Source organism: Centropristis striata, chromosome 7 (assembly GCF_030273125.1).
Source record: "Centropristis striata isolate RG_2023a ecotype Rhode Island chromosome 7, C.striata_1.0, whole genome shotgun sequence".
Taxonomy (NCBI): domain Eukaryota; kingdom Metazoa; phylum Chordata; class Actinopteri; order Perciformes; family Serranidae; genus Centropristis; species Centropristis striata.
Genome location: NC_081523.1, coordinates 8,204,579 through 8,227,081, shown reverse-complemented (window position 1 = coordinate 8,227,081; position 22,503 = coordinate 8,204,579). Strand labels below are relative to the sequence as shown.

The 22,503-nt window shown below is 37.6% G+C and overlaps 1 protein-coding gene across 1 annotated transcript in view; it reads left to right on the top strand.

The window, feature by feature from the left end:
• Window positions 1-22,503, top strand: part of col27a1b (collagen, type XXVII, alpha 1b) — a 96,940-nt gene that overhangs the window by 51,802 nt on the left and 22,635 nt on the right. The window contains exons 19-36 of the mRNA XM_059336972.1: window positions 1,398-1,451; window positions 1,548-1,601; window positions 1,689-1,742; window positions 1,842-1,886; window positions 4,268-4,321; window positions 4,550-4,594; window positions 4,758-4,811; window positions 5,713-5,766; window positions 5,999-6,052; window positions 7,147-7,200; window positions 14,284-14,337; window positions 14,802-14,846; window positions 15,757-15,801; window positions 15,993-16,046; window positions 17,347-17,400; window positions 17,493-17,546; window positions 19,571-19,624; window positions 19,825-19,878. Of these exons, the coding sequence (XP_059192955.1) occupies window positions 1,398-1,451; window positions 1,548-1,601; window positions 1,689-1,742; window positions 1,842-1,886; window positions 4,268-4,321; window positions 4,550-4,594; window positions 4,758-4,811; window positions 5,713-5,766; window positions 5,999-6,052; window positions 7,147-7,200; window positions 14,284-14,337; window positions 14,802-14,846; window positions 15,757-15,801; window positions 15,993-16,046; window positions 17,347-17,400; window positions 17,493-17,546; window positions 19,571-19,624; window positions 19,825-19,878 (936 nt within the window). The remainder of the gene's footprint in view (window positions 1-1,397; window positions 1,452-1,547; window positions 1,602-1,688; window positions 1,743-1,841; window positions 1,887-4,267; window positions 4,322-4,549; window positions 4,595-4,757; window positions 4,812-5,712; window positions 5,767-5,998; window positions 6,053-7,146; window positions 7,201-14,283; window positions 14,338-14,801; window positions 14,847-15,756; window positions 15,802-15,992; window positions 16,047-17,346; window positions 17,401-17,492; window positions 17,547-19,570; window positions 19,625-19,824; window positions 19,879-22,503) is intronic.

Below are 22,503 nucleotides of genomic sequence, written 5' to 3'. Positions count from 1 at the left end.
CCTCAAAATGTATGAAATAGAAGTATAAAGTTACATAAAATGAAAATACTCAAGTCAAGTACTATTTATTATTCATCAGTGCAGAGTTAATATGTTTTATTGGTAATAGCACATTTTATCTCTGCATAATTTTCCTTCGTCTGGAGATGATGCCTTTTTTTTTATTGAGTGATTTGTTTTCATGCCAAACTACTTCAGTTACTTGCATGTTTTCAGTGAGAAATTAATAAATAAAATGAATTATTATCTATTTAATGGAGCTCAGACTAGCTATGAGTTGAATGTTGTCCTGAAGGTTGTTTCTACATTTTCTCATTAGCTCCTTAAGATAATATATATTTTTTATAATTGGTTAATATTACTAAGGATGCATTATAGAAACAGATGCCTGCATCCTTGAAGAAAAATGGTCAGAACTCTGCAAATGTATACAAAAGCAAACTTCAGACGCTTTGAGAAATAAATGTATGCAAATTAAGCTGTGGCATAAACAACCCAACAAAGAGCAGGTTACTGGCAAATTCCCAGTGCGTATTCATTTCTGTCTTGGCGTTAAGACTGATCCATCAGTGTTGGCGCTCCTGAAGTGTCCTTAATATTCTGAGTGCTCTCTGATCAGATTTGAGATTCCTGCGTGTGAAACCAACTCACTAACCGGCCGAACTCTTTCCTCCTATCAGAATCTCTCCTCAGTGGTTGATTTGATATTGTGAAAATTGAAGCACAAAAAGGGTGAATTGTTCCTGGCTGATTTCTTTCCATTTTCAGGCTTTTATCAGATTGTTCTGGTAGCAAACACCATGTTCCCCACACAATCAACTTAGCGAGTTTAGGCTGTGGTACCTCCAAGTTGTTTTGAAGATTCTGATCCGTGCAGTAAGATCATTTGTGACGTTTCTTTTTTTTTTTAAACTTTCTTTTTATTGAACATTTTAACAAACATTTGCATACATCTGGTATACATAAATCAAACCCCTCCAATAATGCATCTTCAGATTACACTTGCCATCTGTCATCTTCGATATAAAATAACTTTACATTTTTATTCACTCCAATAAAATTGTGCAACTGAAATAGTAGTCATCCAATGTCATCCAAAAATGATGACTAATCAAAAAGCAATTTGTTCCAGTGTAGCAAAATTAGAGAAATAAAACTAATAATATTCATAAAATTAAAAAAAATAAGCAAAAAAACAATAAATCAAACAATCACTGACAAAAAAAGTTTAAAGAAGTAGTTTATGGCATGGAAATCCTATAGAAGGCTGCATCCCAGCCATTAATACAATATAGCAGACTGTGGAAAAAGTATTCAGATCCCTAAAAAATCAAAAGTACTTTTTATGCAGAATGGACCCACTCAGATAAAAATCAAACATTTGTGACGTTTCTTAGGGCAAACTGGGAGAAAGTGGCCCTGCTGGTTTACCTGGCCCCCTTGGCCCAGAGGTAGGACACATTTTATTTTCTAAGAATTCAATTGTTTGAATAGATGCATTGCTCTTGTGCTACTGAGCTGTGGTTCATTTCTAATCCTTTTCACAGGGTTTTCCAGGCGACATTGGCCCGCCAGGACAAAACGGCCCCGAAGGACCCAAGGTCAGCAGAGCGACATTATCTCTTCAGATATGAATCGTCAGTGAGTAGAAATGAAGTGAAAGTTCATTCTCAGTGTTTCACCCACAGGGAAAGCAAGGGACAAGAGGCTTGCCAGGTCCAAGAGGAACACCCGGACTTCAGGTGGGGTTATCTTCACATATGATATGAATGAATAAAAAAAAAATGAATAAAAGATTTTTTTTTTCACTCTCTGACCTTTGGTGACTATTCTCTTGTCAGGGTGAGGAGGGACCAGTCGGGCCTGCTGGACCGGCTGGACTCGAGGTGAGTGCTGATTGGATAAAGCCGTGACACTCAAGTGCAATAACAGGTTATTTTTAAGGATCCTCAAAGAACACCACAGTATTTACTACACACAAGTGCACCATGTGTCTCTGACTAAATGTAGCTTTGAGGAATAACACCGACCTGTTATTGACAGTCAGTCCTTTGGCTGACTGGTGTCTCTATTGTTCAGAAGCTGTTTTGAAAGACTTCCTGTTGGACACGGTATACTCATAGTACCAGATTGGTCAGCAAATTGCTATGCTCATCTCTCTCATAAAAAACAGGCACAATCACAAACAAAAGTCGTTAAATGTCAAACCAAAATATATAGTCATTAAGGATGAATGCACAGGAAAAGGAACATTTTATTTCTTTTGTGCTTTTTTTTTCTTTCTGATACATTTTATAAAGAAAGTTGCAGAAAATACAAGGACAGACCAAAGCTGAGAAATAAACAACAACAAGTAAACAGGTCAGAGTCTCTTAGTGTTTTTTGTAGTTGAAGGGAAGGTTCAAACCCAGCAGCTGTTTTATTCCAGTCTATTGTTTTTTTATGTTAATTTTTTCTATGACTGTGTATCAGTACTCACTGAAGCTGAGAATTAAGTTGGATAAAGCTACAGTTTGCAAACTGAAAAGTTGCAATAACAATTATAAAACACACAAGAGTATTAATTTAAGCAAAACTAGCTTACTGTATCAAACCTAGCATGAATTATTAGGTTTAATTTTATCCAAAACTTATTTAAACACAAAACACATTTCAATATGCAAGATAACTGTGAAAACTAACCTCATGACTCTTCGGGGGCTCAAACATTAAACATTGAACTCCTTGACGTTATCTTTACAGTTTAATCTCACTTGAGTGAGTTTTATAACTTTAAGTCTCTTTTCGTCCTTTCAAAATAAAAACGTCTGTTTTAAAGATACAGCTTTTGCATGAATTAGTGTTATTAAACTCCAAAACTTATTTATCAAAAATGTGTTAATGTCATTTTATATCTCACACTGTAAGCCCAGAGTGTTTTTTTTAAAATCGTGATTAAGCCAATGAGCTGAGAATTAAGTTGGATAAAGCTACAGTTTGCAAACTGAAAGTTGCAATAACAATTAAAAAACATACAGAAATACAAGATAGCTACCTTCTAGTTATAGCCTTTTTGCTGTCTGCACAACATTGTTTTGATCAAATACTTATCGCTTGAATTAAGCGAGGGCGAGATATTCCCGAGGTATATTATTCAGAAATCATATTTGATCTCAAAACCCAGTGTTAAATTAATCTTGTCTGCTATTTCCACCCAGTAAGGTTGAAAAGGAACATTTTAAAGGGACAGTTCACCACAAAATCAAAACTACTTATCTTTTTCTTACCTAGATGCTTTTTTTTAATGTGAGTTGCTGAGAGTTGGAGACATCAGCCATGTAGATGTTTGCTTTCTCTTGAATAAAACAGAAATATATGGCACTTGTGGTGCTGAAAACCCCAAAAAACCTCAGAAATTATGACTCAATCTTGAATCATTTTTACCCACATGAAACTGCTTACAACAAGGTCTGCGGATTATCTTCAGTAACTGGATCATGATTTTTGGAAAGAGACATTACTGGGGTTTTTGGCACTTTTGAGCAGAACAAGCCAAGTTCCATCTATTGTTCTTATATTAGAGAGAAGGCAGATATCTCTATGACGTCTCCAACAATCAGCAACTCACAGCAAAACAATCTGATAAACAGCACGAAAGATAAGAGGGAAAATGTGTCTTTTTGGGTTTCGGGATGCTACGAGATAATTCAAATAGTCTGCCTTGATGTTGAAATATCTCTGCCGTACATCTATATTTTCTAGATTCCTGTTATATTTACATTCTAATTAACATATTGAGGCCATGCAAGACAAACTAAGGACTTTACAACGAGACAAATAGGATGGCTTTGAACTACAGTATGAATAAAATCCGCTGTGACTCTTTTGGCCCAAAAAAACAGTGTTTGTTTGGAGTCATCCCAGGCTAAACAATAGAGAAGACTTCTCCAATGAAACTCTATTTTTGCAACGGTTGATTCCAGTCTGCCTTTCTCCCAAAAGTTGAACCCACAAGTGATTACTGAAAACAAACATAAATGACCCAATGACTTCTGTGAGTAATAAGAAGCCTTTGATGCTGCAAGCGGCTCTCTGTTATACGGATCATTAAGTTTCTTAAAGGGATGTTTTTGTTTTGGCATCAATTGTTGGTTTGTTTTGTGCCGCGGCCTCTCGAGGGACGGCCGACTCTCAGACTGCACCTTTTTACAGGAGATACAGAGAGTTTTATTGTTTGTTGTGTGCAGCCGCGGTGCACTTCTCTGTGTCATTTTTGCTTTCTGTTCAGGGCAGGCCTGGGAGGCAGGGATTCCCTGGACTGACAGGCCCAGATGGACTCAAGGTCAGACCTAACAGTCACACATCCACCGCCGAACCACTGTCATCCATAACTGAACATTCTCTCCCCGGCTTTCTTTTATGATAATATATCATCTGAATATGTGTAAATTAGATGTTAATTCTCCGGTACCACAGGGGAACGGGCCTCCAAGCAGATTTCAACTGATATGAACTAAAAACGAAAGGCATGAATAAGTTTGTGATGTGCTAATTGGCTGCTTTGCTGTAGGGCGAAACCGGGATAACTGGCGAGGTCGGAAAGCTTGGCGAGAGGGTAAAGGCTTTTCTCTCCTCTTTCTGCTCATTTCTGTTTGATGCTCACTGTGTGTCTGTTTTGTTGGAGTCCCAAAGCTGTGCAGCCCATCATGAGAAATTTAACTTCAGTAGCGCAAAAAGAAACAAGAGACAGTTAAGACCGCACATTTTCTCTCCTCCAGGGACTGCCTGGTTTTGTCGGGCCTGTTGGAGAGAGTGGCATCGCAGGAGAAAAGGTACGCCTGGTCTCAGCTTGTCTCGCTTTGCTAGAATCACAAATTGTTGCTGTACAGCGTCAGTTTTAATCTGTTAGATTGCTCTCTGTTGATGTAGCAAACAGCGAAACAAGAACTCAAGTCAGTGGCGGTTCTAGACCAGTTTTACTGTGGGGGCCAAGCAGGGGCCAGTGTTTAATCAGAGGGGCCCATTAAAAAATGGCAAAGATGATATTTGAGCATTCAAAACCTTTATTTTAGCTCATTTAAAAATCTCATTTAAGTATATTTGGAAGATACAAATACACTAACTGAAACAATGAGACTTACCAACAATAATTATTTTTGCACTTCAATGACATTTCTCATTTTTGTACATTACTACTTTTTTTTTATTTTGAAAGTGCAGTATAGTGAGAATGATCTTTTTTTATATACACAAGCTTTTATTGCACAATTAAACTATTATACAGTGGACACATTCTGGGTTCCTTTTGTGTATAATGAGATATTTTTTGAACAAAAAATAGGTAAGAATTGTTCCGTCGTTCATCGTTATAAATTGATCATTTAAATATTAATTTGACACAGGGGCCACAGCAGGGGCCAAGGGCTTCTTCACAGGGGCAGTGGCCCCTGGAGGCCCCTGTGTAGAACCGCCACTGACTCAAGTACAGCTAATTTTATAATCACTTGTTTCTCATTTACGGAGCTAAAATGCCAATGATTTGCTGGTACGAGCCTCTCAGATGAGCAGAAATGCTGCTTTTCTCTGTATTATTCAGAGTTTTTTTGGCAGCTGATCAGTATTCGGCCTCGCTCAAGGCTCTGTCAAATTGTGATTGGCATTTAGGACTATTTTTGACTATTTAAGACTATTTATTGATCAAAGTTTCCCTAAGTTTCCCCTTTTTCTCTCCAGGGGGATCGAGGCAAAACAGGCGCCCCAGGGCCGCCAGGTGAAACGGGGCCGATGGTAAGGAGTAAGTCTGGACCCTGTCTCTCGTACCAGGGGGCATTTATTCTACATATTTAAGGGATCGGGGTGTGATATGTTTGGAGAGACTCATTAAAGTTATCAATCATAATACTCAACAGGTAGATACCTAATATAGGGCAGTGCAGTTTTGTCAGGAATCTGAGAGCTAATTTATGATTTTCCTTCATAAATCATGTAGATATCATTTGAGTAATGTTGTATCCATCAGGGTCACACTGGAATACCTGGAGAGACAGGGACGCCTGGACCGCAAGGGATCCCAGTAAGTTTACTCATCATGTCATTGTCCCAGCTTCATGTACACTTAATGTAAACCAGACACCACACCGGCATGTTTTGTGGTCTGCATATACTCAGTACCAGACTATAAGGCATTGTTTCACTGCCCTCTCTGGCTGAAAGTTACAAGTTTGTTGCAAAACCACCATCAGTGATAGGTGTGGTCACCCTATGGTTATGTCACGGTGTATTGACACACACTGAAGTGCATATCTACATCACTGCAGCACACTTAGAAGTCACTCATAGCTGTGAAGACGATAAAAGAAGTCGACATCCATGAGCCAATACCTTAAACCTGCATTCTTTTAAATGACCAGCAGGGGGTGACTCTTCTGGTTGCAAAAAGAAGTCAGATTGTTTGGAAGTCTATGACAAAATGACCCTACTTCTCACTTGATTTATTACCTCATTAAATATTTTAACCCATTTAGGCCTAAAACGCCTGGAAAAAATGCCTGTAAAACCTATGGGCGATTTTGAAATAACCCCCTAAAACCTGAAGTTTTTCTGGAAATTCAACAGAAGTGTCAACGCCTACTAAATAATAGATTTTTCAGCCTCTGTAGCAAATAGAAATGAAATTCAAAAAGTATTTGAGAGCTTATACCTGTTATATCTGAACTCCCTCCGCTATAGTCGTCTTCCGCCATGATTTCAAAGTTCTGGAAAAGTCCCATGTTGCATTGCGACACATGTATTCTGATGCATTTTATTGGCAAAGAGAACAAAAATAGGTGGAAAAAACTACAAATACTACAAAAAGATGTATCCGCTTTCCCGGCTTTAATGGTAGAATAACGCAACATCGCCTCCGGTTTTAATGGTAGAAATGCAGTAATGCTTTCCCGGCTTACATTGGTTAATCTTAATGGTCTTAAGTCTTCTTCGATACAGCATGATGCTTCTTTTATAAAGTCTATGTTCTAATGTCTAAAAAAATCAGCCTTCAATAGGCGACATAATGCTAAAAAACTGAACTACTAGTACTGTTGAAATAGGTTGATTATAAAATAATATTTAAGTGTGTGGTAGTTGTAGTTTCTGTAGTCAAAGAATGTTTTTTCACACATTCAGGGGCCTCCTGGTTCACGGGGATCCATCGGCATCAGAGGACCCAAAGGCAGGAGGGTAAGTACCTTAAATTTGTGTTATAGGATTATATATGTCATATATATAATTTGGTGACTAACCAGATATAGACTGTTATAAGCCTGAAATTGGCCGCCTATTTGTGGCAGAATCACCACTATCTATTCTGCAAGGGCACCACCTCTGTGTCCTATAGTTACTGTAGCCCAAGGTGATTGTGATTGGTTTAAAGAAACACAAGCAAGCCAAAGCATTTTTTCCTTTAACCCAGAAAGATAATCAGTCCATTCTGCAGCACTGACACAGCACTTTGCAGATAAGTCCGGCTATGTGAGACGAGGTGGCACAAAACTACCATCTGTTCCCAAATAATATGACATAACATTTCAATCAACACTTAATTCATGAAATTAGCATCATGGTTCGTTGTTCTGGCAATGTCAGTGTGTCCGTCGGTCCACCAGTCTGGTCTTTATGTCAACAGCTGTCTGATAGATTACCATGACATTTTGTGAATATATTCACGATCCCTAGCTCCAGCTTAATTTGTGTTTATTGCCAATTGGCAAATATTAGCATGCTAACACGCTTAACTAAGATGCTGAACATGATAAATATTCTGTTTTATAGCTGCTGGTAGGTCTAAAAAAAACAAGTTCGCTGAAGAGGAAATCATGTATTTTCAGACTGCAGAAATAGCTTATTTGGAAGAACTATGTAAACACAGAAGGTGATATGAGCAGTTAACAGCCCATGATTACACAAATTGGCAAATATTAGTATGCTAACATGCTAAACTAAGATGCTGAACATGGTAAATATTGTGCCTGCAAAACATGAGCATGATAGCATGTCATGTAATCATGTTGCCTGGCTGAAGACTATTTTGAGGCCTGTTTTATAGCTGCTGGTAGGTCTTACCTAAGAAAAAAACAAGTTTGCTGTCCAGGAAATCGTGTATTTTTTTAGATCCTAGCAACTGCAGAAATAACTTATTTGGAAGAACTATGTACACACAGAAGGTGATATGAGCAGTTAACAGCCCATGATTGCACAAATTAGCAAATATTAGCATGCTAACATGCTAAACTAACATGCTGAACATGGTAAATATTGTGCCTGCAAAACATGAGCATGATAGCAGGTCATGTAAGCATGTTGCCTGGCTGTAGACTATTTTGAGGCCTGTTTTATAGCTGCTGTTAGGTCTTACCTAAGAAAAAAACAAGTTTGCTGTCGAGGAAATCATGTATTTTTTAGATCCTAGCAACTGCAGAAATAACTTATTTGGAAGAACTATGTAAAGTTACAGAAGGTGATATGAGCCGTTAACAGCCCATGATAGCACACATTAGCAAATATTAACATGTTAACATGCTGAACTAAGGTGCTGAACATGGTAAATATTCTGCTTGCAAAACATGAGCATGATAGCATGTCATTTAAGCATGTTGCCTGGCTGAGGACTATTTTGAGGCCTGTTTTATAGCTGCTGGTAGGTCTTACCTAAGATTAAACAAATTTGCTGAAGAGGAAATCATGTATTTTCAGACCCCAGCAGCTGCCAAAATAGCTTATTTGGAAGTATTATGTAAACACAGAAGGCGAAGGTGTGATATGAGCTGTTAACAGCCCATAATTGCACAAATAAGCAAATGTTGACATGTTAACATGCTAAATTAAGGTGCTGAACATGGTAAATATTCTGCCTGTCATACATGAGCATGATAGCATGTCATGTAAGCATGTTGCCTGGCTGTAGATTATTTTGAGGCCTGTTTTATAGCTGCTGGTAGGTCTTACCTAAGAAAAAAAACAAGTTTGCTGTCAAGGAAATAGTGTATTTTCAGACCCTAGCAATTGCAGAAATAGCTTATTTGGAAGAACTATGTAAACACAGAAGGTGATATGAGTAGTTAACAGCCCATGTTTGCACACATAAGCAAATATTAACATGTTAACATGCTAAAATAAGGTGCTGAACATGGTAAATATTAAAATATATTGCAAAACATGAGCATGATAGCATGTCATATCAGCATGTTGCCTGGCTGAAGACTATTTTGAGGCCTGTTTTATAGCTGCTGGTTTGCTGAAGAGGAAATCATGTATTTTCCATCCCCAGCAGCTGCCAAAATAGCTTATTTGGAAGTATTATGTAAACACAGAAGGCGAAGGTGTGATATGAGCTGTTAACAGCCCATAATTGCACAAATAAGCAAATGTTGACATGTTAACATGCTAAATTAAGGTGCTGAACATGGTAAATATTCTGCCTGTCATACATGAGCATGATAGCATGTCATGTAAGCATGTTGCCTGGCTGTAGATTATTTTGAGGCCTGTTTTATAGCTGCTGGTAGGTCTTACCTAAGAAAAAAAACAAGTTTGCTGTCAAGGAAATAGTGTATTTTCAGACCCTAGCAATTGCAGAAATAGCTTATTTGGAAGAACTATGTAAACACAGAAGGTGATATGAGTAGTTAACAGCCCATGTTTGCACACATAAGCAAATATTAACATGTTAACATGCTAAAATAAGGTGCTGAACATGGTAAATATTAAAATATATTGCAAAACATGAGCATGATAGCATGTCATATCAGCATGTTGCCTGGCTGAAGACTATTTTGAGGCCTGTTTTATAGCTGCTGGTTTGCTGAAGAGGAAATCATGTATTTTCCATCCCCAGCAGCTGCAGAAATAGCTTATTTGGAAGTATTATGTAAACACAGAAGGTGAAGGTGTGATATGAGCAGTTAACAGCCCATAATTGCACAAATAAGCAAATTTTATGTTAACATGCTAAATTAAGGTGCTGAGCATGGTAAATACTCAAAACATGAGCATGATAGCATGTCATTTAAGCATGTTGCCTTGCTGTAGATTATTTTGATACCTGTTTTATAGCTGCTGGTAGGTCTTACCTAAGAAAAAAAACAAGTTTGCTGTCAAGGACATAGTGTATTTTCAGACCCTAGCAACTGCAGAAATAGCTTATAGTTAACAGTAGTTAACAGCCCATGTTTGCACACATAAGCAAATATTAACATGTTAACATGCTAAAATAAGGTGCTGAACATGGTAAATATTAAAATATATTGCAAAACATAAGCATGATAGCATGTCATATCAGCATGTTGCCTGGCTGTAGACTATTTTGAGGCCTGTTTTATAGCTGCTGGTTTGCTGAAGAGGAAATCATGTATTTTCCATCCCCAGCAGCTGCAGAAATAGCTTATTTGGAAAAACTATGTAAAGTTACAGAAGGTGATATGAGCAGTTATCAGCCCATGAAAGAGCAGAGACTCCCCAAACTTAACAAATAAAATCCCGCTGAATCCACAGATAGTTTAATAAATCTTAGAAGTGCAGAGCGAAAACAGCAGTGCAATGATTGATAGCAAACTTCTCCAAAGAAAACAAAGATGTCTGTGCATAGCATCAACAAGTCGAATCTCAATCATACAAAGAAGTGTGTCCCACCAAACCACCCAGGGGTTCCTGAACAAGGAAATGTGTGTGTGCGTGGCTGTGTCAGCCATGAGCTCGGATGATTCCAGTGTTCGCTTGCTTTTCCATAATTGAGTGTTCTACTTTGGGAAAACAGCCCATGGTTGCACAGCAGGATCATTGGACTGAATGAATAATTGATCTAACATGAATAAGTGGTATAATTAGAGCATTTCATTCTGATTGGTTTTACACGGCTCCCCTGATAGCACAAGCAGTCACAAATGTAATATTTAATAACTATAATAGCTGAAAATTACATCAAGGCTTTGGAAAATAGAATTAAGACCAGCACGATTAAACTCCAGCCTCTTTATTACGTCGGCTGAAGTCATTCCAAGTCAACAAGAATGAGGAGAAAAATGGTAACAACCCTTTTCCTCTGCTTTAAGTTTTGGCATTCAAATTGTGATATTGCCTCCGAAAACAAAAGAAGATAAAAGCTTTATTCTTCAGGGCAAAAATGTGTTGTTTATGTTCCTGAAAGAAGCGAAAGCAATACATGAATCATAGGGTTTTTTGAGAAAAGTAGTGACAGCTATTTGGAGGATGGATCCAATCCTGTTACTTTACATTTTGTTTGCTCTCATATCTTTTTACCTCGAGAGGGTTTAGTCATACGCCAATCACACTTCAGCATCATGTCACCCTGTCATTTAATTTCATTTAAAAGCTAAAATCTCATGCCCCGAATTTAAGCAACGTTTCAATCTTCATGTGATGCATTTCTCAGATATGTAAACAAGTCATTACCGTCCTTTTTTCTCAGGCTTTTTTTCCACTGTACTCTTCAGTAAAAAAGCCCCAAAATTGGTGCTCTTAAAAAAGAAAAAGAAAAAGAGAAAGCTCAGGGGAAAGTAAGTAAGTTTCCGGCTAATGTGCCTGTTATGCTTGAATTCATCTGAAAACTAATTATAGAGGGAAGGATGGTGCATGTCTGCACTATAAAACATGTCGATCTTAATAAGTCAATATTGTTTTTACCCTCCCAAGATTTTGTTGAAACACGTGACAATAACTTGAAATAAGACAAATGACTCCCCGAGTACCATAACAGTGTGTTTTGATTGGAAAAAAATATTAACTGCACTAGAAATAAAAACAAAATGATCCCCTCTCGTCTGCAAAATTCACTCTATATTAGACAAAAGGGACCTTGAGAAAAACTGGATTGACTTTTACAATCTTTATTTAATTTTGATCTCTCTGTATAACAACATGTTTTTGAAAACAGCTAGAAAAAGACACAAAATGCTTAATTTGTGTGATAATTCAAAATACTTTTTTTTGATGATTCAGAAAGCCTTTTTTAATTAAATTAATTGTTTTACTTCATGTTAAATTTCACAATTCTGACCACTACCATCAAGTGTACACAAGCTACAATCAAAAAGTAGTTTAGGGCCAAAACCTTAACTTTAATAAAGTAGACTGCAAGCTACAACCTGATTTTCCTCAATACGTCTAATATATGTCTAAAAAATTCACATAAATTACATGAAACCTGATTTTCTGAAAACAATAGTTGTGGTCACCTACATCCAAGAATAGCTAATTTATGTGTAGGGGGATTTAAGTCCTAAAAGTCTAAAACAGGGGTCTCAAACTCAAATTACCTGGGGGCCGCTGGAAGCAGTATCAAAATGACCAAAAAAAAACACAAAATGAAAAAAACTAAATTACTTAAAAAAAAGACACAAAATTACCAAAAAAAGACACAAAATTACCAAAAAAAAGTAATTAAAGGGACCTTCCACACACAACACGGTAAACTGCCATTCATGTAAAACTCACATTAAACTTTCATATCAAGGTGAGGGCCACAAAATATCGTCACGAGGGCCGCAGTTGGCTCGCGGGCCGCAAGTTTGAGACCCATGCTGTAAAACATTGTTCCTCTTATTAACACAGGAACAACAGATTTGTGAATATCTTTTCAGCTTTACCGAACTCAAATGTTCTCGTCATTTAGACTTTTTTCTTTAAATTGTATTTCAACTTTATTCTCAATGAATTTATTCTCAATTTTTTCTCCAACCGCACAATGAAAAAGAAAAAAATCTTCCTCTCATTATTTTTCTTTCTCCTACCTGGCCCCAATCCTCTTCCATAAGGAAAATACTTACACAATTAGATTTTTGGATAGATAATCATGAGTAATGTGGAGTCGTAAGTAACCTGAAATTAGTTGGAATTGACATTGACAATTTACTGTTAACCAGGCTTTAAAGCTACGAAAATACATCAGATGTGCCATATAATGATATTATACTATGAAAACCCTCAGAAAACTTGTAGTTTCATATCACAATAACAATATAATATTACAATATAATAAGTTATTTTTTATTTTTTTTAGACCTTGTTCACCTCGTAAGAAATCTCAAAAAGTGTTTCATGCACTTGACAGTTTGTAGATTTTGGGCTAAAATGCTTTCTTTTTTCAAATAAAACATCCAAAAAGGTTTGATTTTATGACACTTTGTCTATTTGCATCTGTAGATTTCTCCAAAACTCACCAAAAAATAGCATATATAATGTCTCATTTACATATTTAAACATAACATTTTAAAAAACATATAGATATCACAATGAAACTAACCCAGTTGATTATTTCCTATTAGTGGATTTTTTTTGTTTTATAAGTTAATTTTTTTTCAACCTTGTTCACCTCGTAAGAAATCTCAAAAAGTGTTTTTTTTTTCATACTCAGAGACAGAAATTCTTACTAAGTTACATAACAAACTTTCTAATTTAATTCCTATCTATATTCTGAACATTTTTTTCCAGAGGATTTTCATCATATATTCTTCATAGCTTGATTTATTGAACATTTTATTCCTCAGATCATGATGAAAATCGTTGTGTCTTTCTCTGGCTGTTGAGCAATTTCTTATTTCTGGAGGAATAAAAACAGATAGCAACATCTAGTCTCATATCGAAATAACAATACAATATTGATAAATTGCTCAGCTCTGCAATAGTTTTGCTTATAACTAAACAGCACTCTGTCTCAGTCCCTCAACACTCTTGAACTAATTTGTCTGTTATTACCAGCAGCAAAAGGAAAGGAAAAGGAAATCTCAAGACCTTCTATAGGTAGAAAATGTATTCTGTTTGAATCCGTTTTATATAAGACGCAGAAGAAACACAGTCAGCCCTCTAACGTTCCCTGTCAGTAAGTAGTTTGGTTAAATTTTACAGGCAGGGATGAATCAGCTGCAGGATTTGTGACCTTTTCCTAAGCCGCCATTACAATAACCCCAGTGTGCCGGCGGTGCCACTGTGTGTGATCGTGGAAAGACGGGGACAAAGTCTACACAGTGCGGATTGGGCATGCTTCGGAGCTAATTCACAAATGCCAAGTATTTGCAAAATAGCCACAATCTTTGATGGTGTCTCCGCTATGTGAGCTGAACCGCAGCGCACAATGAGACCGAGAGAGAGAGAGAGCTGCCTCCCAGGCTCCGCTAAGTAGGGATGGCAAAAATGGAGATTAAGTGCCTTCATTCATTGACTTAATATGTTAAACAACGTGTGCCTCGGGTCTGTTAAAGGCCAAGTTTTCCAAAGCTATTTATCAGTGACAACTTTTATTTCCTTCTATAGGGTCTGAGGGGTCCTGATGGCCCGGTCGGGGAGAAAGGGTCCTCTGGAGTAAAGGTGAGCACATGGTCAGCAAATTAGAGTTGACAATGATTAAAAAAAAACAATTTCAGAGTCTTAAATTTAGTTCCAGTTTGCGGCTCTTCGATGTTACTTTCCTTGCCAAAACTGCCCGGGAGAAAAGTCTGGCCTTCCTAATTGCACACATCAAATCTGTCCTAGGGAAATCTTGGATAAACAAAATAGCCCAAAATGTAAAAGAGTAGAAAAAAAAACAACAACTCATGAGGACTTTTACAAGCAGCTTTGTTCAGCAGGCTGTAATTATTAACTATTTTTAACATCTGAAGACTCTTTAGAGGACACTCTTTTGTTTGTAAGCTGCAAAATCTAACAACAGAACCTTAAATCAAAGAGCACTCAAATATTGATGGTGCTGGTAGAGCTTGGCAGTCGGGAACATTTCAGCTCTGGGGGATTTCAGAGAGCTCGGCTAACTGAGTTGGATGTTTTCTTCGCAGGGTCCTGATGGTCCACCAGGAAAATTGGGCCTCCCCGGGGAGATGGTAAGAAAAATTGGGCTCCTTCACTCCCCCCTTGGAGCAGTAATTACATTATTAGCAGTATTAACAGGATCCTGGGTACATGTGGCCTTTTGAAGTCCTCCAGGAATTAGTAGCTAGGATAAACAGAATGGTTGATAGTTTTGTCCCAGTGAAAAGAACAACCGCCTCTTTAAATCATGCACAAAGAAGCACTTACACAGCAAAATTGTATGTTTGATGCACATCTTCATTCATTCTTTTCATCTAGGATTACTGTTCTGTTATCAATCTTACAATTAGTTCTTAGTGAGGTTAGAATTTTGTGTGTTTCTGGAGATATTTAATTTGTGCAAAAATGATGATTCATATAATAAGGAAACTATTTTCATAATCAGTTTATCCTTTTTTGTGGTGGAAAAAAGTATTTAAATCGTTTACTTATGCTGAAGTAGACAGAAAACAGAAAGAGGCCCCCCCCCAAAAAAAACCCCCAAAACATCAGAATTTGAAGTAGAGTGAGACTGTCTCCTGCAGCTCACTGGTTCCAAGCTCTCCTGAGAGATTTGCTGCTTTTGTCTGTTTTACATCATTGCAAATGTAATATATCGTTTGTTTGTGGGACAAATATTAGTAATTTGGATATCGCTCTGGGCTCTTTCAACTTATGTTTGATATTTTTCACTATTTTTTGAAAGCTGAAGCCTACACAATAAAACCAATCATTACTTGCAGGCCTGTATTTAATCACCTCTGTGTTCTTTTACATCATGACTCGGTTGTTATGTGAAGCCCAAAGACACAAAAACAAACAACAAAGTGCCCTGGTCTCATGCTGACTTTGCCTCCTTTACCCTCCATGGAGTTAACATGTAATAACAAATAACACCATTAAAATGTGACTTATTTTTCCATTTGTGTCATTTCGCTGCAGGGAAATCTTGGCGAGCCAGGTGAAGCTGGGCCTAAGGGATTTCCAGTAAGTGATTGGGGCTAACAGAGGTCTCTTTTAGGTCAGTCTTGATTTTTGGGGTGGATTCATTTTGGGGAACAGTGGTGGATAAGTGAGGCTTGTGTGGCACGCTGTTATTCTAGTGGGTGTTGTAGCTTTTTCAACATGTATATGAACTCTAGTAGTGTGTGTGTTATAAACACCTGTACTGTTTTCAGGGTGTTCAAGGACCCTCAGGACCTCCAGGGGCCAAAGGAATCGCAGGAGAGCCAGTGAGTTTATTTATTTATTTAATTAAGTTTATTTTTGCTTCCCACTAAATGGTAATGTTCTATTTCTTCTGTTTTTATAACATCTGGTTCAATTATATAAACGTCAGAAGTTGCATAATCTGTTCAGACCATGCACTACAGGCAGAAGCATAGTTCTTTCATGCACTTGACGGTTTGTAGATTTTGGGCTAAAATGCTTTCATAACATGTCTTTTTTCAGACTAGTGGAAATAAAACCAAAATTCACATGTAGGTTTGATTTTATGACACTTTGCCTATTTGCATTTGTAGATTTCTCCGAAATTTACCAAAAAATAGCATGTATAATGCCTCATTTACATATTTAAACATACCATTTAAAAAAACTTATAAAACAAAAAAAACACCAATGGGAAATAATCAACTGGGGCGGTTTCATGGTGATATCTATAAGTTAATTTTTTTAAAACCTTGTTCACCTCATAAGAAATCTTAAAAAGTGTTTTTTCTCATACTCTAATTTAATTCCCATCTATATTCTGAACATTTTTAATGAGGATTTTGATCATATAATCTTCATAGCTTGATTTATTGAACATTTTATTCCTCAGATCATGATGAAAATCGTTGTGTTATGAGAGTATTTTCTGATTTATGGAGAGATAAAAAGGGATATATCAAAACATCCCTCTGTAAAAACCTTTGACTCTAATATATCAATGAAATTAAATAAGAATTTTGAACCTGGCTTTATCAAATGTTCTGGAAATGTCATATAATGCCTCATCTGCATATATAAACATAAACTTGATAAAACTTGTAACACAAGAAAAGAATTGTCTTAATGTAAGTGAACTGAGCGTGAACTCTTCTTCCCCTTTTGCATATAAACTCTGAATTTCTACTGTGACACCTTTTTATTCAGTGCTTCCTAGAAACCCATATCCTGGTCAAAAAGCCCTGAACAACCTAATCCTCTTTCTCTCATTCTGCCCAAGTCTCGCTAGACACAAGCAGAGAAGTAGTGAGTGTGAGACAATTTGATTTACACCATCCCCTTCCTGGAGAGGCAGCTTTATTGTAGCCTGAATGTGTCTCTATAACAGCAGGCCTGTTTCCATCACTTACAGAAGCTTTGGCTCAGTGTTTTGAAGGCTCTTAGCCCTGCAGATTAACTTATCTCTCCAAATCCACACTTTCTGCCTGGTTCTTATTTCTTTTCACATTTTTCCTCCTTTACTGTCACTTTCAGAGGCGTTTGTCCAAGATTAGAGAGTGCTCTTAACCTTTTTTTATTGACGCCTGTGTTTTGTCACCGCAGGGACCAGCAGGGCCACCGGGAACAATTGGGCCACTGGGGGAGATGGGTCCCAGGGTGAGTTTGATCACACAGCTGGTGAAAGAACTCCCACTGACTTTTATGCTGGCACCGAAATAGTAAAGGCTGTGACTGTTTTTATGACACAGGGGCCGCCGGGGAAGGATGGAGAGAGAGGACTGCCTGGTGAACCTGGAGAGAAGGTGAAGATCACGACATGCTGCTGAAATTTTTATTTGATTATTGAGATATTGGGCTGGTGAAGGTTTAATTATGTTTCTGTTTTACCTTTAACGTGTGTGAGATGATGACGTCAGAGCAACCTTTGCTGCACTAAATGGTTCTGGCCATGAGGGGGAGCACCTTCTATACTATGTCAGAATTGGTTACTTGGTTAATAGAGACTACAGTTAACTAAGCTGGTTTGCTACCTACATACAAATGTAGTTGGTTCCAACAAAAGACATTAACCAACCAGGAAGAGACTAAAAAATGACCTCAAAGAAACATAAAACAACTTCAAAGGGACACTAAAAGACATAGAGACCAAAAACGTCTACAAAAAAGTTCCAAACTTCCAAAAAAGTTTGGACTCTGTGATATATGTAATGAAAACAGACTGCAGTGATTTGCAATTCCTTTGCAAGCTACATTCAATTCAATAGAGAACAAATTCAATATATACACTATTTCTGAATTTGATGTATTCTGTTTTTATTGACATTTTACACAGCATCCCAACTTTTGTGAAATCTGGGTACAAAGAGATGCAACACAGCTTCATAGAGACCACAAAAACATTAAAAATGACTATGACCAGGGGCAAAATAACCACAAATAGACACAAAACAGCTGTAAGGAGACCAACAACACAACAAAGAGACAATAATAACTACAAAGAGATGAAAAATGACTACAAAGAGACAATAATAAATACAAAGAAATACAAAAAGACAACAAAGAGACAAAACAACTACAAAGAGACACACAACAATTACTAAGATACAAAAAAGACTACAAAGAGACAATAATAACTACAAAGAAATACAAAAAGACTACAAAGAGACAATAATAACAACGGACAAAACAACTACAAAGAGACACAAAACTACTACAAAGAGACACACAACAACTACAAAGAGACACAAAACAATTAATAAGACAAAAAAGACTACTAAGAGACAACAATAACTACAAAGAGATACAAAATGACTATGAAGAGACACAAAACAACTACAAAGAGACAAAAAGACTACAAAGAGACAATAATAACTACAAAAAGATAGGAAACAACTACAAAGATACACAAAAAAATTACTGAGATACAAAAAAGACTACAAAGAGATACAAAACTACTACAAAAAGAGGAATAACAACCACAGTAAAGAAAAATAGACCAGAACAAATACAAATTCACACAAAACAACCATAAAGAGAGAAAATATGACCAAAAAAGATGCGTAAAACCACAGAGAGATGAAAAGCAACTGCAAGGAGATATGAAACAGTGAAAAGAGGCCAACAACTATAGAGTCTCTGTGTTCGGCTCCTTTGTAGGAGAGGTGGTGTGGCCTTCTGCATTCCTGTGCCCAGGGGCTCATTGTCTCATAATCTGCCAACATACCATTCTCTCTCACTGCTTCTACCTACTTAGGCATCAATAATCCTACCAGTATTTGTATTGGAAACAAAACAGCCATAATCTGAAATTCTTCTAATCAGCTGAAATCTTGGATGGGAGCAAAGGTCGTACATTAAAAGATACAACACGAAAAATGCTGGAGTGACTTAAAACATATCTGGATAACTCCTCACAGTTAACTAGTTGAGTACTGTCAGTAAGCCGATATCATGACCTTTGTTGAATGTAATTTACTGTGCTTTGAACTTTCTTTATATCATTTTTTGGTTTTAATTTATTTTTCTATTATTTACTTCTGTATTGTATTTATCTATCATCTACTTTACTATTACTGTTATTATTATCCTTTTTTATTATTATTATTTTATTCATTTATTTTTCATTATTATTATTATTATTATTAGGGATTAGGGCAAGAGTTGGCCTTTGGGGCCTGATTTGGGAGTGGGTGGAATTTGAAGTTGTACTGCCGTTGCTGATGCTGTAAACTGTATGAAAAAATGTTAATAAATAAATTGTTTTAAAAAAAAAAAAAATACAACACGTCACCGCTGACTGTAAACACCATGCTTCTTCTCCTGACAGGGGGCCGTCGGTCTGTTTGGAAACATCGGGGAGCAGGGTCTGATCGGCCAGAGAGTGAGTATCTTATGTTTTGTTAAAAATATTCAAAAGTAGACATGAATAAACCAAGTAGTACATTTATTTTTTAAGCATGCTCGGACACAGTTCTACCAGTGTTTTACTTGCTCCAGAGTTGCTTTTGCTTCCTGTTATTACTGTCCTCGTAACACTAAAACACATTGCAGCCATAATATTTTTTATGATCCGTCTATCAGGGGGAGTCGGGCATCGATGGGGAGGCTGGACAAAGTGGACCTGATGGAGCCAAGGCAAGTTCAAAAACATAAAAGACACACTGCGACATGAAATGTGATTTATTTCTCACTCTGTGAAGCCACGTGTTGTTTACCGTGAAGGCCCTGGGGTGAATGGAAAAAACGCTGCTCCCAAGACTTTTGGCTGGGAATCAAATTGTTGTCAATAACTTCAACACAGATTATTTCTTTCCTGATTCCTATATGTCTGCGAACCCGGTGAACTCTGCGGTTTACTGTAGCAGCTTATTGTAATTAGGGAGGCTATTGTTTGCGAGATATTGGCCTTTGTACAGTTGGAGCTGCATTGTGTTTGACGCTTAGTGAAAACAGATAGCAGGGCTATTTTAAGAACTCTGGCAAGTATTGTGACAGAAAAAAAAAAAGCACAAAAAAAGCGTGCCTATTCAGCAGTCACACTGCTGGAGTACAAACCTTAGAGAAAGGGGTAAAATGTGAGCAGAGAGAACACAGAGGATTAGAATAGACTCAACCTGAGAGTCGGCTCGGCTCTGAGCTGTACAGGACGTTTTCTGTTAGTCAGGAGGGTAAACTACTTTGAGAGGTTTTTGGCCACGGTGCAGCTCCTGGATGGAAAACGGCAGCTCGAGAAGGGATTTTTGCAAGCTTGTGCTGTTCTCTGTTAAGGGAATGAAAATCAGCACATTGTCACGGTTCATTGTCGTGTAACTTGGTCAAATTTACAATTGAAATTCAGCAAATAATTAGAGGAGTCTAACATTATTTTGACCACATCCTTCCAGCAGTCTGCAGCAAATTGAATGTCTAATTCTGGCTTCCAGGCAAGAATATCAAGTGGGACTTACCAAATAACAAAAAGCCTGTTGTACTGTATATCTGCAGCATCAGTGAGCAGCTTCAGAGCTTCAGAGAGGAGCCATATTTGTTTCATAGTTCACTTCATTTCATCAACGTGCCAGTGCAGGAGAAAGGTCTGACTGAAACTGTCATAATTCTGCACAAAGGGAAAAAAAACTTTTAACCAATCACAATAGTTTTGGCTGGCAGCCAATGGTAAACTTCTAACCACAGTCTACATCCTGTGAGTCTGATGAGGTTGAACCCAGGAAATGGAGTAGGAAAGAGGAGCAGAACCTACTGAGAATTTGATGCAAAGTCAAAGCTAAATCCATATCTTAACAGGAGATCTACAGGTTTGTCAGTGTGTTGCAGACTTCATGCTGCTCACTAGAATATTCACAAGGTGGGCCCACATTGCGCTGGTTTTCATTTTGCCTCCCCGACATGTTTTTCTCAGTTTCTGTAAGGAAATATCAATCTCCTCTGCTTGTTTTATCAGTATATCCATGTCCCCAAAGAGCTCAACTCTTTGTCCAGTCTTGTGGTTTTTATTCACACATTTCCACTTGGACATCATTCGCCCTTTTTAGATTCAGTCCGTGCAGTTCTTTCAGTACTTCCTTCTATAAAAGGGCACAAATCTGAAATCCTCATGATCAGTTCTGTTAATGTAGCACCAACTGTACAGCTTGTTGTGTCTCCCTTATAAACCAGTCATGCTTATGTGTAATTCTTGCTAAACTACTGTAACTCTGTTTACATGCCTCTGCTACAGCTGCCACTGTAGGAGATTCAGCCAGTTCAGAAAGCTGCATCAAGGCTTTTATGTCGAGCCAGCTGCAGAGCTCAGATCTCCCCTGTCCTCGCTTCACATCTTCACATCGTCTGGTTCAAATTTAAGATTTTATGTTTAACCTGCAATGCTGGTTATACATAAAATACCTGGTCATGGTTTCTAGTCGCTTTGCAACCACTCAAAGCGATTTACACTACAGACTGCGCTCATTCACCCATTCACACACACATTCATACTGGTGGCAGAGGTTACCCCACACCAGGGGTCTGAAACTCAAATTACCTGGGGGCTGCTGGAGGCAGTATCAAAATGACCAAAAAAGACACAAAATGACAGAAAAAACCTAAATTACAAAAAAAGACACAAAATTACAACAACAAAAAAGACACAAAATGACCAAAAAAGTAATTAAAGGGACCTTCCACACACAACACAGTAAAGTGCCATTCATATAAAACTCACATTAAACTTTTATATCAAGGTGGGGGCCACAAAATATCGTCACAAGGGCCGCAATTGGCCCGCAGACCGCAAGTTTGAGACCCATGCCCTAAACGGTGCCACCTGCCACCATTGGGAATTCATTCACACACCGATGAACGCAGCATCGGGAGCAATTTGTGGTTAAGTATCTTGCTCAAGGATACTTCGACATGTAGCTGCCATGGTCAGGGATCGAACCACCAACCATCTGTTCAGTAGACAACCGCTCTACCAACTGGGCCACAGCCGCCCCCCAAGAAAAAAGTGTTAATCAAACCATATGTTTGACCTCTGGTCTCATATGTTTTAGATTTTAGATTTTTCAAAGTAGCCACCTTTTGTTTTGATGACAGCTTTGCACACTTCTGTTATTCTCTCAGTCAGATTCATGAGCTGCTCACCTGGGTGGTTTTCAGTTAATAGGTGCACCTTGTCAAAAGTTAATCTGTGGAATTTCTTACCTTCTTTTTTTTTAAAAAAACATGTATTTCTTGCATTTTGTATATTTGCGGTAATACAACAACAACAAAGACAAAAGA